We start from the raw sequence: 15,542 nt of genomic DNA on the forward strand, positions 1-15,542 counted from the left end.
TAACTGAGATCAGTATTCATGTGTGGATATTTCTGCAGGTTATTTAAGCATCCTGTGCGTGACTGCACAATCATGGAACAGCAAAATGTCACGCCTGCAATTTCTAATGACTGGAATTGCAAATAATCCTCCTTAGGCAACTGTCGCCCACGTGCTGTCAGCACACGGTTTATAGATGTGTCCTGGAATATTTGTCTAAGACAAACATTTAAGAAATTCAAAGCAGATGCTTCTTTTCAGGGAATATGGTCTCTTTTCAGTGCACTTGAAGCTTAAATAAATGTCTCTCTCCATCTCTGGGTTGTGCTACCTGAATGTGTTCCTCCAAGTCAAACCTGTGGATTTTATCTTTTCACTGAGGAATGGTGCAGTCTTGGGGTTCTTATGAACCCCAGGTACAGAATGTATTTGTATGAATTTATAAGAAAATAGTTGCAGTTTGGTTGGAGTGCGTGCACATTTTCAGAAAAGAGTAAGGAACAGATTTTATATTGCTTTGTGAAAGCAATCAGAATAAATTTGCTTACTGGTAACAATAAGCTATTTGAGATTTAGATGTCGAGTATTCAGCATTGGTTTTGTAGATGAGTGTGCACTGAAAGCAATAGGCCATGGAAAACTGTTAATGAAGTTTATGTAAGTGTGCTTTTTTACTGTGTTTTTTTTTTTTTTTTTTTTTTTAAGAAAATAATAAAAAAAATAGCCTTTTGTCATATAAGTAATGTGAGTGCTATTGGATTTTTTTTATATCTTTAACTCATGCGTGTTTGAGCATAAAAATCTTTACAATTCAAAGTAATTTAAAAATCTGTGTATAGTCCAGAAATACTGAAGTTACCCTATTTCCTGGTAATATCTGAAAATAATAAAATAAATATTATCTGAAAATAATTTCAAACCTTTATAAATACATGTACATGATTTTCCATTGTATCCTCAATGGCTATTAAAAACACCTGTACTTTTTAAAGTTAATCCCACTCAGCACAATAGCTTCATTGACACACAGCTCCCACCGTACGCTGCACTCACATTAGGTCAAGAACTTGATCAGAAGACAGAGAGAGTAATGGATCTCCCTTCCACCAAAACAGTTTGCACCACATGTAGGTGTTCATGTACTCGCATGTACATTGTGTAATAGATGCCCAAGTCTTTAGTTTTATGGGTAGCTAGTAGAGTAATCCTGTCAGTTCCAACTTCTTGCTTGGAAGAAGAGCTGTTTCTCAAGAATATGACTTTAGCATGAACCAGGCAGGAAACTCAATTTAGAAAAGATATTGAATTAAGAAGCTGTTCTGAAGCAGCGTTCTACTGGTATCGGAGGAGCTGTAGGAGCAGAGCTCAGCTACAGCCTTCACAGTGTTTGATCTCTCTGACTCCCTCTTGCATAGTGGACGTTGTAACATTTCAAGTCAGAGAGCTATATTTGTAACACAGAAATCTGGGAGGATTTTGTGGAACCTTTGCTGTTAGACAGAGGATACACGAACAGTAATCTGAGTGGAAATAAACCTCTGCCATTCAAAACTGCCCACTATTTCAACATGCTGTACTAGATGAATTGCATTATTTTCTGCCAAAATTCACATGGGCACGAACTGCTTGAATTTTTACCAGATTTCTGTATCAAACTGTTAGATAATGTTTTGCAGTTGGTATAGGTAAACTTAGGCAAGAATGTTGTCCACTGAGCAACGATGAAAGGAAGGCTGATCTGACTTGAATCCTTTCAGAAGTCTACCCTGTGCTATTAAAGGATTCCTTCCCTTGCCAGTTGTTCACCTGAGCCATGTTCATGATTTTGTGGTATAGGAAAAAGATACACTCTCGTTCGAAGTGACACCTACTCTGAGCTTCTGTATTTCTCAATGAAACTCGTATTGGGGTCCATGTAGGAACCAGATACTGAGCAGTTTGAATTTGGTTTGTGATCTTATCATTTCTTTGTGATGGTAAGTCTTGGTAATTAATTAGCTTTATAAACAGTCTTAATCTAGGACATAGATTATGAAAATAGACAGAAAGCTGCAACATTCACAAAATTCACAATAAATTTTCAGCACTGATTAAAACTGAAGCTAACCACCTCAAACCAGAACTTAGGCAGTGAATTCCTGTTCTTGGTCACTTTGTGAGGGGAATAGAGAGGGAAGGGCCACCAAACTGCAGCAACATGAGCCTCAGGATGTTATTTTTGTCTGGAGCCAAAACTTGTCCTGAGTATTTCTGTGCCGCTTCCATGTGGAGAAGGGGAACATTTGGGAGATTTGGATTGTTTTGCTCATAATCTAAATACCTTTTTTTTTTTTTTTTTTTTTTTTTTTTTTTTCTCCCTCTTTTTGTTTTTCAGCAACAGTTGGCCAAGAATATAAAATTTGGGCAGCCTCCGCAAATGACAATTTCTGGGAGGACAATGGGGGAGGCAAATGCTAGTGTAGAAGAGGATGTGTTTCTCGGTAGCCTCATGGAGGTTGACTCTCAGCAGGACACGGTGCTCTCAGAGAGTGGTAATAAAGTAAGCACTTTAAATTGATGTTTTCATGGCTTTATGGTGATAATAAACCAGTAAAGTTCACTAGGGCATAACAGATGTCTCCAGCGAGGCTGAGCCAGGCTCAGTGGCTGCTGCGTGTGGGTGGGATTGCACAGCTCATGCATCTTGGACTGGTGAGAAGTGTGTGCTCTTGGCTTCCTGAGTTAGATCCCATAGTTTTGCCCATCTGATTGTCTGCTCTGAACCTCCAGCAAAGCATGTGTTACTCACAGGGTAGCCAGCAGACCGGATTTTTAACTGCAACTGAATATGTCTTGAAATATGTTTTTTTCTAGCACAGAAAGCTGTGCGCAGCATCTGTGGCAAAAATCATTGCAAAATGAGAGAGGAATGGAGACTAAATCCTCAAGATCTGTGATCTTGGGGTAAACACCCATATTTATCTTGGACAGGAACTGAAGGCATACAAGGTGGTGAAACATTTGGAGAATGGTTTGTAAACCCAAATGCACAGTGCAATTCAAATGACTCAGGTTCTATACAGAGACTTTGATACCAGGAACTGCAGGTATCTAGAAGGGGCTTTTTCTCATGCTGAAGAAACACAGCAAGGGATGAAATCTCTCTGGAAATTCTGTGCTGTGATGCTGGTTCTGGAAGTTGCTGTAATGGCTGAAGGCATGTCTGTGGCAGACAAATGGGCAGTCTTCCCTGCGTGAAGAAGGCTGACATTGTGCCAGGGGAAGGCACACAGCAACTTCACCATGTACACGCAGCCCATAAAATCCTGGGCATGAGCCTCTGCTCGTGGGTGCTAAAGGCAGCACTGGCTATGTGAAAGGTAATGAATGTCCTCTGCAGGTCATGCCTATGTTAAGATAAATGCATGGAAGAGAGATTTATGGCTGAGGTGGCCCAGTCTCCGTCTGCCTCAAGAGGCAGCATAACTCTCTGTTACTGCTTGCTTCATGGCAGTAGTTGGAGCTGTCAGGGAGCTAAGCACTTGGGTAGGAACTGCATGCTCACACCTGTCCCTCAGCAGTCCAGAAATGCAGTTAGAAGTAAGGTGTATTTCTTCTGCTTCACAAATAATCTCTTGTGAAGGAATCAGTTTAGAGCATCCTTTGTGCCTCAAATCACAGTGGGGCTGTGGCAGGTTTTGGCTACATAGCCTGGAACTGGGAGAACACTCCAACACCACCTCTGCAGATGGTCTTTGTGCTTCGGGAGACCAGAACATCACCACCTGGTGACCTCCAACTGGAAAGAAGAAAGAATCACAAAAAAATCACAGGAGTTCCCTTGTGTAATAGAGAGAGGTTCAGGCCTCTCTTTCAAGTACTATGGTCTGAAAACAGAATTAATGCTGCCTTGCATAGTTCTTTCTCATAACACAGAGGAGTGAACATCAGTATTCCCAGGAGATCGCGGTTCCAAGTACATAGGTAGATACCAATAAGTCATTGCTCAGTTGCCAGAGTGCTCAGCACTTTGCTTTATCCTGCTGAGCGCTGCTTGCTGCCTGCTTTATCAGAGACTTTTGCTGCATGGCACCTTGCTTGGTTTCAGTTCCAGTCTCTTCTGCTGGTCTTGTAGCAGCTCCATGTGCTTATCTGTGTGGGTCTGGGGGAGCCGGTGGCTGGGACCATGTAGCACTGTCGTGCTTCAAGCTTCCTATGCTGGCTTGTGGCTTCTGATTTTCCTAAATTGGATCAATGGCAAGACTTATATTTAAGCTATATTTTTATGCTTTGTACTATTAATCTGTTCAGAAGGAAATTTTATATGCACTTGGTGTAATGGGATCCAAACATTCATTAAGCGGTGAAGTAATACTGTGATATAATAATTAAAAAATGTTTCTGGATGCAATTAATGGTGCTTCTACCCCTGTGCTTTAGAATCCCCCTGTGTGAGCTGGCTTCAAGCAGGACAGTAGCTATGGAGCTCTGGTAGGCTCAGGTCACTCTGTGAAAAACAGGAGTTATTGAAAATCTTGAGCTGCAGCTCTGTGCAGCAGAACTGATGCCTGACTGGACACAGACCAGGTTCTTAGTTTTCACTGGGCCTAGATCAGGAGAAAATAAAGTTATTAAGAGCTGCCTGAAATCCTGAAAAGTTGTGCTCTTTCATTTGAATGTAGTTATCTCATTAAGGAAGTGTTTCACCTTCTGTAGTGTCCAGTAGCAGCAATTTCTTCTTGTTGACAGTAGTCACTGAAGGAGCAATGAGAAAATGATAGTATTTAGAAACAAGAATTGTTTATGCAGCAGTCCTGCAGACAGGAAATAAGACTTGAGAAAACTGAATCTACTGTAACTGCATGATTTCACAAGATCTTTGAACCATATTTATTAGATTCTGTAGTTTTAATATCCAGCTGTGCTAATCTTCTTTTTTAGCCAGCAGACACTCCAGATCTGTTGAGACCAATGGATTTGCCTGGAACAGGACAAATGGAAGAAAAGGTAATGAAACTTTTGAGTTAGTTTCCATTTTTAGCTATTAGAAGCCTAACAGTTGGTTTTTGTTTTAATACATTTCTTTGATTCATGATCATCATCCAAGATCTTGTGAATATTGCATGGTTTTGAGGATAGTAAATCAGCAATCACTAAGACTGTGAAATCTGTTTCTGTAGTGAGAGTTGACTGCAGGAAACAGCAGAAATCTCTCTGCTGGTCCTACAGCATTTCTGCTTTTGATGTATTAGTCACAGAGCCATGATTTTCCTAAGTACTTCTACTACTTTGTTATGTCTACATGTAATTCAGTAAGTGTATGTTAAATGCTCCATCAGCTTTAAGTAATTGGTTCCCTAATTAGCATATGCTTAACCTCAGAAAATTGCAGGACTGTCTTGAAAACAACACGTGTGACTTTGTTTCCTTACAGAAAACGTTTTCTCCCTTTTTTTCTGTCTTCTGTTTCCACTGGAGTTGTGCCAAACACAGGTTTGGGATGATAGCTCAGTGCTTTACAGGAGAAGCTGTGGTTCCAGGCTCACTCTTACATGTGTAGGCATCCAGTCCCACTGTACTTAGCCCCTTGTCTCACTAAATCACTTTGTTTGTATTTGCAGTTTCTGAACCAAAACATTGGAAGTGCATAAGGAAAAGCACTAAAGCCAGTATTCTCATACTTCATTTTTTGTTGTTGCTTGGTGCTTGTGGTTGCTTGGACATCTCCACATGGCTGTGGAGAGAGGCTTGTCTGGAGGCTCTGAGTCCCCACAGCTTAGTCATCTACCACACAGACAGTACCTCTCTGTAGCTGCTCTATTATAGTGCTTTAATAAGTCATTCTGATTTACTCTTCCTGAAGCGTCCTATCTAAATTATTTAAAGATGCACATGTTTTACAATACGCAAACTTTAAAATGTCCTAAGGGACGCTGCTGAAAACTCTGCCTTTGCCCTTGTTGATCCCAACAGCTTATGAGCAGAGCTGACATTTTCTGTGAAAAAAGTCAGCTAGGATATTCTGAGTAATATTTAAGTGAAAGGTATGAAAATGTGTGAGGTTCCGGAAACAGAAAAATGTTACAGCTGTACAAAGTTCACAACTTCTGTAATGGGAAAAGAGGGCTTGAGATAACAAATTGTTGGTTATAAGCTAGTAGTTCCTTTGAAATCAAAACTGCCAAGTTTTGTTGTATGTGTGTTTGTTTGTTATGATGTTTTTAAATTGAGTGAGCAACTTAATAGAGATTTCTTGTATTTGTGATACAAACAGGTAACTCCAGTCAAGTCATCCCGGCCAAAAAGACAATTCTCCTGTTCTGGCACAATTGAAACAATCAATCTGGATGCAGTTCCCCAGGCTGTTGCTCGTCTAGACAACAGTGCAGCTAAACACAAACTGTCCGTGAAGCCAAAAAAGCAGAGAATGTCCAGAAAACACAAGAGATTAACAAAGGTATTGAACCTTCAGTGAAATAACAAGAGGAGGAGGTTGCTTTTGAAGCTGTGTACTAAATAGCCATAACTGAGTGCACCAGGAGTAGCAGAGGACTGCCTTAAGATGTAATTGATATTAATTGGAGGCAACTAGTGAAAGCTTGGACAAATCTTGTGTCTTCAGGCTAAAACAAAATAGATGATTATTTTGTTTTGAAGTCAAGACCTAAAGATGAAACCCTACCTGGAGATAAGATGCAACAAAGTTTTCACATTGCTAGCTGAAACAAATGCTATTTAAATCTGAGGTACATCCACTAGTATTCTAGACTCAAGAGAACTTTCTGATTCTAGCTAATCTAGTTAAAAAAGTAATAATAAAAATTAGGACACCATGGTATGAAGCTTCTGGAAGAATGGTGCAGGTCCTGACAGTGCTGACATCATTGTCTTACAGAGAAGAGAAAGAATGAGTAATGCAGCTCTTCCTACAGCTTTGAGAGCGAGATAACAAATCCTAGCTCTAATATGCTTACTGCATGGTTACTTTGGTTTTTATCCTGACATCAGCATTTATAAATGGGACTATTCAACTAATACAACATATAGGAGAAGGCACTGATCCTTCTTATCCACTATTGCAATGAAGATATTCAGTCTAAGAATTTAGTTTCTTTCTTGTTTAACTGGAGCCAAATAACAACTGTACAGATGAGAGCTGGGCAGGGCATTAACTGAGCTGTTTTCCTCATGGAAAGTGCTGGGCAGCGCTGTTAAGGTGCAGCTCATCTTCGTTATAGAGATAAGAAGCAAGCTGTGAAAAAGATCTGCCTTCTGTTTACTGCAGGCACTGCACCTACTTGGCAGTGCTGCAGGGCAAACACACAGAACCAGGCACTAGTTAACGTGTGCCTTGGAACAGTATAGCATTGCTGGGCAGCAGTTAGAAACAGAGACTCAGTTCACTGTGGCAAGGCTTTGAGAAAAGCAACCAAATCCTGTTCCCCTGAGCACTGTTCTTTCCTGACTAGCATTGCAGTTCTTCTTTATGTTAACATTAGATTTGTCACAAAAGAGCTGGCAAAACAAATGCCCTGAGGCAGGTGCTAATTATTTTGAGGTTTATGAACAGAGTTCTAAGTAATAGAACAGAGTGTGAAACTTCATATTTCTCAGCCTCCTGAAATGGCAGATCTCAGATTTCTTAAAAAGGCTGTCACCTGTACAGGTGAGAGGCGTGGTATTTGTGAAGAAATTAACTGTAAATTGAAATGTGTTGGCTCCAGATCTGAGTCATTCTCTTTAAAGAAAAGACATTATTTTGCATTTGCAAGCTATAGTTTTTTTCACTGTAAAGAATAATAAGCCAGTAGGCAATGTTAAGTAATTCCATACTTGCCTCCCTATTTCAGGGATCACAAAGCTTAACGATAACAGAATTTGAGCCAGAGGATCTAGAGACTGAGCTGTTTGTAGACAGATATCCAGGTTATAATGGACACATCACTGCAGACAAACTAATCCAGAACAGAGATGAGCCAAAGCAGCTTCAGCTGGCAGAGGAGAAAAGAACTGAAGATCACTGGGGGATCCTTGAAGCTGAAAAGATAAGGCAGATTGTAGAAATGGATGAACAGAGAGAACTGGAAGAACAAAGGTGCCAAGAGCTGGAGGAGCAGATGCAAAAAGAGCAAGAGAGAAGGGACAATGAAAAAGAGAGTAGTCAGTATCTCCTCGAAGGAGACATATCTTCAAAAACTGAACTGCAAACCTGCCAGGAAGAGGAGAGAAGACTGCTGGAGGCAGAGAAGAGGCAAGAGCTGGAGGACCAGACATGCCAGGAACTGGAAGAGCAGAGACAGAAGGAGTTGGAGGAGCAACAGAGAGAAGAGCTGGAGCAGCAGAAGTGCGAGGAATGGAACAAGCAACAGAGACAGGAACTGGAAGAATATAAGGACCAGGAATGGGAAAAACAACAGAGACAGGAGCTGGAGGAACAGAAGTGTCAGGAACACAGACAAGAGCTGGAGAAGAACTGGGAACAGGAGGAGCAAAGACAAGAGCTGGAGGAGCAGAAATGCCAGGAACAGGAACAACAGAGACAGAAGCTGGAGGAACAGAGGCGTTGGGAACTGGAGGAGCAGAAGCAAGAGCTAGAGGAGCAGAAACACCAGGAATTGGAAGAGCAGAGGCACAAGGAGCTGGAGGAGCAACAGAGAAATGAGCTGGAGGAACCGGAGAAGCTAGAGCTGGAAGAACTGACGCAACATGAGACTGAGAAATGGTGTCAGGAGGAAGAGGAAAGAAACCAGATGGAGGAACAAAAAGAACTAATGGAACAAAATAAGGAAGAAAAAGAGAGACGAGAACTAGAAGAGAAAGAGCTTCCAGAAGCTGAAATGAAACTGAAGCAAGAGAAAGAGTTTGAGGTACCCAGCCAACAGAAGGAAGAGGAAGAAGAAAGACAGCATTTGAAGGAGAGAGAAGAGACAGAGGAAGAGCAACCCCAGCAGCTTCTGGAGAAGAAACAGAGGCGGGAAGAGCCGAGAAAACATAAACTCACCAAACAAATGCACTTGGAAAGTACAGACTTTGTGCAACAAGATGAACTGAAACAGCAAAAGGAACAAGAGTGGAACAAGCTGGAAGAGCAGAAAATAGACACAGAAGGGCAAAATCTTCCTCAAAAGCAACAGGAAAATTCCTTGGAGCAGCAAAATGACAAGAATGAGCTGTGTTCTGTGGGGGCTGATAGGAATCAAGGAGATGACAAGCTCCAGGAAAGACCAAGACCGCAAAAAATCAAACAGCCAGAAAAAGGGAGTAAAACAGTAGAAGAAATCCTGGCCCAGAAACTGAAGAGAGAAGTTGATGCTCAAGAACAAAAGCGAATAGGGGAAGAACTTAGGTGGCAGGAGGTAGATGAAAGACAAACTGCATCCAGACCCTTCACATTTCAAGTGTCTTCTGGAGATAAACAGATCATATTTCAGAAAGTAAATCTGAGTCCAGTCACGCCTGCCAGAGGAGCAGGACTGTCTTCTCCATCCGTCAAAGATAGCATGATGCACACCTCCAGCAAGGGCTCTCATACGCTCCCATCATCTGTGTGTGTACCCCATACAGCTATTCTGGTTACTGGAGCACAGCTGTGTGGCACAGCAGTTAACCTGAACCAGATAAAGGACACAGCTTGTAAATCATTGCTTGGCTTAACAGAAGAGAAAAAAAATGTGGATATTCCTTCACCAGAAAAGGCCCAGAAAAAATCTCCAGGTCCCAAACCCAGCAGCAGTAAAATCAAATACACACAAGAGGCATTGGACCAAGCCACATTAGCTGAGTGGGCCTCTATCCGTTCTAGAATCTTAAAGAATAAAGAAAATGGCAAATACAATGAGAAAGACAGAGTAAGTGCCTGCAGACACAGTGATGACTGGACGCCCCGGGGACGAGGTTCTCCCCATGGTAACTTGAGGAAAACCCTATCTGCAAATGCAAAGTTCTCAATAACACCAGCGTGGCAGAAATTTTCAGAAGCTTCCAAAACCAATTCAGGCACTGAGAATGTAAGTGCAGCAAAATGCAATGAAAAAGTGGCTGTGGGAAGAAACATTGGGTCATGCACTGATGCAAATGAGGATGTAGTGTCCGCTTTAAAGGATAACTTATCTGAAATGGCTAAAGAGAAAATAGAAACACACAGCGAAATTACAGACAACACAGAAGGTTGTAAATTTGCAAAAGATCTTCCATCTTTTCTTGTTCCAAGTTTTCCTCGTTCTCCAGGTAAGGAGGTACCCCAGTCTGAACTTCCAGGTGCTCTGGAAAATCAGCAGAACAACAGCACCAAAAAACCAGATAAACCAGCACCAAATGGAGAAGAAAATGTTTCTCCCTTTGGGATAAAGTTACGGAGGACAAACTATTCTTTACGTTTCCATTATGATCAACAGGCAGAGCAGAGGAAAAAGAAAAGGTACAGTGCAGGAGACAGTTTTGATGGTGTGCCTGACCCACTACTCACAGCTGATGGTGAACAGGAATCTGCTGTTCTTGCTACACAGGAGAGTACATCCCCTGGTATAGGGAAAGCAAACGTCCATGGGAATTTAAAAGACTCAAAAGATTCTTCATTTACTATGTTGGAGACTTCACAACAAGTGGGCACACCACTGCCAGCCACCAGCCAGAGCGCTTTACCTCCTCATGAGAAACCAGCATGCAAGTCGCTCTTCCCACAGAAACCTGCCTTAGCTCCAAAGCCTGCCAGCCAAACACCTCCATCATCTCCTCTCTCGAAAATGAACCGATCACACCTGGCTGATACACTGGGGCAGAGGTTTGTTAAGGCTGAATCGGATGGGGGCTGGAGAAAAGATGACAGAGCGGTGCCTCCGGTGGCACCAAACGAGAGCAAAAATGAAGAGGAAGAAATCAGAGAAAAGAAGTCGTTTTTTCCATCTCTGAGTATTCCCTGGAGAGAAAAAAATGACAAAAAGCCTGAGCCATTGAAGAAAGGTATGTACTTAAAAGTCATTTAGCGATTGTCTGCAATTCCAAAATGAGATACTGAAGTCCAGAGGAAGAAATCTGGTCTTAAGCTATAATTTTTACCTGACATATTATGTGTGGAGTGCCACTGCTTTGCATACAGTTGTCTGAATGAATGAGACTTCCTAACCCCACAGGTTAATTCAGATACACACAAACTCAATGCAGCCAGTATGTCCTGCTTCAGAAAGTGAATTTCAAGGTGACAGAAGTGAGTTTTCCTTGATAGAGATGTTACCTAGTTAGGCAAATATGGACTTGTGTTCTATGTGTAATGGTGCCATCAAAGTGGAGGGAGTCAGTTCTATAATTTGCATATTGTATTTATTCTGGGACGAATAGTATTTAGTTTAAAAAGATCTTAAAAAAGGAAATAAGATCTAGCTGCCCTTGCAGTACCTGACCTGGGCATATTCTCTATCAATCTACAGCGGGGCATGAGTCTGCATTTCAGCAGCACTCTTCAGTAGTACAAGTGCTTACAGTGGCCCTAATGGCTCTTCAGAGGAAGGTTGAAAGTCCCTGGGTCCTGAAAGAGTGCTCAGTATGATTGGAAAAAGTTCCTTGTCAGCGTGAGGACACTTAGATGAGTGAGGCCAAGAATTCAGCCGTTACTTGGGAAATCCCCTTTTTTCCCCATTCTTGACTTCTGTAAACATCAAGACTTCTAAAATTGCATCTCGGCGAACTACTTACAGTTTCTGTGAACACAGACTTTTTCCTTTCATTTCTAAATGAGGATTTTGGAAACTAGTTGGAGGCACAGCTGTGCTCTAGGAGAGCAGGGCCTTTGTGCCCTATGAGGGTTTCTGTGCTCTGCAGGAGAACATTTGCACCTACAGTGCTGCTCACAGTTACCATCAGTGCCTTACACAGCTCTGTATTGACTACAAGACTCAATTTTGTACAAGATGTTTGCTGTCAGAGATGTTTTTAGCCTCAAATACTTTTTTGCAAACATGAGTGTAGATATTTAAAATTAGTTATGTGGTTTCACACTTATAGGTACTTTGGCTACTAGTTTCAATGAAGCTTTTCAAGTAATTGCTTAAATAAAGCCTGATTTGTTTCTGGGAATAGCCACAGGCAACAAGAGCAAGAAGGAAGTAATTCAGGTTTTGTTGTCTCTGAACCAGTTCGGTGGAGATACAAGATAGCTTTGGAAAATCCAGAAAGCTCTTGTGCTGCAGAAGAAAAGGTTACATCCACCTTTCATTGCTCTTGAGTCACCACACTGAATGAGAAATCAACTATTGCTCAAATAGCAATTTAAAAAAAAATGTTGAGAGTGCATTTATCAGAGTACAGAACTTTCAACTTGGCTGAAGTACTGGAGTGTTGAATTAGGTCATATTCTTGAGGCATTAAAAACTCATTCAGAATCTGATAGTTCCTGAAGGTCTGTGAATGGCACAGAAGTCCATGAGCTTAGCTGCAGTTTCACAAGGTGGGAAGTTGTATTGGTTACTTGAGACAATGGATATCCCTTATTCAACCAACTATCTTCATGTTTTCTTTCAGAAAAACCAGTCCTGCAGAGCAGACACTCTTTGGATGGCTCTAAATTGATGGAAAAAGTTGAAACTTCACAACCACTGTGGATCACATTAGCGCTGCAAAAACAGAAGGGATTTCGTGAGCAGCAAGCTACTAGGGAAGAGAGGAGACAAGCCAGAGAGGCAAAGCAAGCAGAGAAGCTGGCTAAAGAAAATGTAAATATCTTTAGAAACACCGATGGTTCCATTAAAAGTATTAGCCAGTTGTTGTTATGTGAAGTATTTGCATGTGCAGTTGGTTTGTTAAGACTTCACAAAAACTAAGATGACAGTGGGTAAAAAGCAGCCTTTTGCTCCAGTAGAAAGTAATGTGCAACACTGTGACAGTCGCAGTATAAACTCTGATGCCCTAATATCCGGGGGAGTTAGTGGTAATCATAAGCCTGCCCACAGGGCAGCTGGTGCAGCAGAAAAATGGTATGTAACATGTTTCTTTCAAAGCTTGAGTACTGCTATTTTCATTTATAGGTGAACATTAATGTTTGAATTCACTTCTGTCATAATACTTGGACACAATATGGATGAATGAAAGAAATGAACTGCCATACAAAGCTTTCAAATGCTTAAAACAGGCTATACGAGCCGTGATGCTGTATCTAGATACTATGGATGGTAAAAAGGGAAGTTGTGTGGGTAACTATATTTTAATGTCTGTGATGAGACCTACATTTCTCAGACAGATCTATAGTCAGAAACACATATAACTGGTGTGGGGGTGTGAAGCAGGGGTGTGAAGTCACCCTGTTCTTCTGTCCTCTGTGTATCAGGTAGAGTGGTTCATACTGTTCCATATTTTGACTGAAGAGACAACTTGAAAAAACTAATTCTTCTGCTTTCTTATACAAACTTTAATAACTACTACTTTTAGAAGTATCGGATTGTTTGGATTCTTTGCCTGAAAGGAAAGCAGAGGAAAGGACAAGCAATGAATGAAAGCATCAGGTGCAACACCTCTTACTTGTGGTTGCCTTATGACAGATTCTCATTTACCACTTTTCCTCTGTTCTAGGCTGCTGTAAGCAATCAATCAGATAATAAAAGCAGCAGCAGCAAAACGAGCACACTGCAGAAATCTACACCTCAAGAAGGGGAGAAGAAAATTGAGACGGCTGTGTCAAGACTAGAACGAAGGGAGCAGCTGAAGAAGTCTAACACCCTTCCAACTTCTGTGACAGGTACAGTGGGAGACTCACCTTTACTCAAGCAGAAATGTAGTTTTAGAAGTGGTACTGCATGTTTTTGAGAAAGTGAATGATTTTTTTCCTCTCTCGTATTACCCTTACAATTATAAATGCATTTGCATTCAGCACAACTTGCTGCAGTCTCCTCAGCTTCCAGTGCATCATTTTAACTTGGTTCTCCAAGTTATTAGAATTTTTCAGGATTGCCCCAGATTAACTTAAAAAATAATATAAAAAACCAAAACAAAACAAACCACCAAGACATTAGGCTCTCTCCCCACGCCATATGCAACAAATATTTCTGGAACAAGACCGGTGAACTTAAAGGAACTTGAATTTCTGTAAATTGCAACTGCAATATTGTTTTGCCTTTAGTTTAAGGGTTAGCTCCCAGTGCAAATGGTGCTGAACCTCTACTAAATGAACCTGTGTGGCCAATTAGCTGCATCATGTTCCCATACATCCCCAGCTGAAGAGGAGAAAAATTCCCCCAGAAACTTGAGTACTCATTTCATTCAAAAATACAAATACCAATTAAACGAAATTGAGGCTACCCTGTCATTTTGGAATTTAGGATTTTTCTCTTCCAGCCAAGTACCGGGTCTGGACAGCTGGAACCAGGACTGATTGACTTCTTTACTTGTCACTAAGATAAATTGAAATAATTTTACATTCAAAAGGCAGGAACAGTAAAACAGATACATGAAATACCATGACCTTTGGGAAGTAACTGTTGTAGCTATAGTTTTAGGCAAAAGGTTTTGGAGAGGAATACAGATAGGTAAAGATTAAACCTTTTATAAGCTGCAGTGTAAATAATGTGGACTTCTTTGAAAGTACATACAGGTATCAGCTGAATTTCAGGAGGAAATTCAGGAGGAATCACAGATTTTGAATTTCCTTAAAGGGAAAGCATAGAACTGTGTTGGTGGTAAAGGAAACAGTGACTGGATATCCATGGGAGCACTGTCTACAGTTGGAGTCAGGCAGCCATTATCAGCACCACAGATATAATACAAGCCAGTATTTCTGCACTATGGATAATGACACACTGATTTGGGTTTCCCACAGTTAGTAGAGCAGTATAAGCAGAAGATCAGGCTAGAAAATGTTTAAAACAGGTTTGCTGATTCTCCTGTAATGGCTTAAAAATATATATATATTGAAAAAATGTGATCTATTTCAGACTTGCACTTGAATCTTCTGCACCAGGAACTGCTAAGAGAGTACGGCCTTTGAAATAGCATAAATTACTTCAACCTTTCAAATTACTCAATTTTCAAAGTGTCTGCCTACAGCAGTAGCTCCTGCTACTGTTCATTTACTACTTACAGTTAATAATGCATCATTACAATTGCTCTAAAGAAGTAATTTTTGCTATCTGTGCAATTTTAAAACTTTTAAAAATAGTCAAAACGTGAAAATGCATCTGAAAGTAATTTGGACTGAGAACATTTAACAAAGCTTCTGAAAAAGAAAATTCTGCTCCTTCTTTATCTGATTATTTTGCAAACAAATAAGATTTAACTAATAGAGTTGTAAATAAGTATTGTGTTAAATCAGAACACCTTTACAGAAATTAAATCTCTGAAATTCTCCAACAAAGTATGGGCTTTAACTAAAACTTGTTTTGTTTCCTCCTCCCCACAGTGGAAATTTCAGATTCTGTTTCACCAACACCACTGGCAAAAGAGGTGGCCAAGAGATTCTCCACACCTGATGCAAACCCTGTGTCAACAGAACCAGCCTGGCTTGCACTGGCCAAGAGGAAAGCAAAAGCTTGGAGTGACTGTCCACAGATCATAAAGTAAACTGTAAAATTCTATCTCTATTGCTGCCTATTAACTGCTTTCTT

General features: G+C 40.8%; 1 protein-coding gene across 3 annotated transcripts in view; it reads left to right on the forward strand.

The window, feature by feature from the left end:
- CRACD (capping protein inhibiting regulator of actin dynamics) overlaps positions 1-15,542 on the forward strand; it is a 55,827-nt gene that overhangs the window by 37,275 nt on the left and 3,010 nt on the right. For 2 of the 3 annotated variants that reach the window (XM_042812641.1, XM_042812642.1), the window contains exons 5-11: positions 2,354-2,518; positions 4,900-4,965; positions 6,233-6,415; positions 7,809-10,917; positions 12,472-12,662; positions 13,516-13,681; positions 15,338-15,494. In XM_042812641.1, coding sequence (XP_042668575.1) covers positions 2,354-2,518; positions 4,900-4,965; positions 6,233-6,415; positions 7,809-10,917; positions 12,472-12,662; positions 13,516-13,681; positions 15,338-15,494 — 4,037 coding nt within the window. The remainder of the gene's footprint in view (positions 1-2,353; positions 2,519-4,899; positions 4,966-6,232; positions 6,416-7,808; positions 10,918-12,471; positions 12,663-13,515; positions 13,682-15,337; positions 15,495-15,542) is intronic. The other variant, XM_042812643.1, reaches the window with a different exon arrangement.

The sequence above is a fragment of the Centrocercus urophasianus genome, unplaced genomic scaffold, assembly GCF_019232065.1.
Source record: "Centrocercus urophasianus isolate 14NV4802_14NV808 unplaced genomic scaffold, USGS_Curo_1.0 seq_13, whole genome shotgun sequence".
NCBI lineage: Eukaryota > Metazoa > Chordata > Aves > Galliformes > Phasianidae > Centrocercus > Centrocercus urophasianus.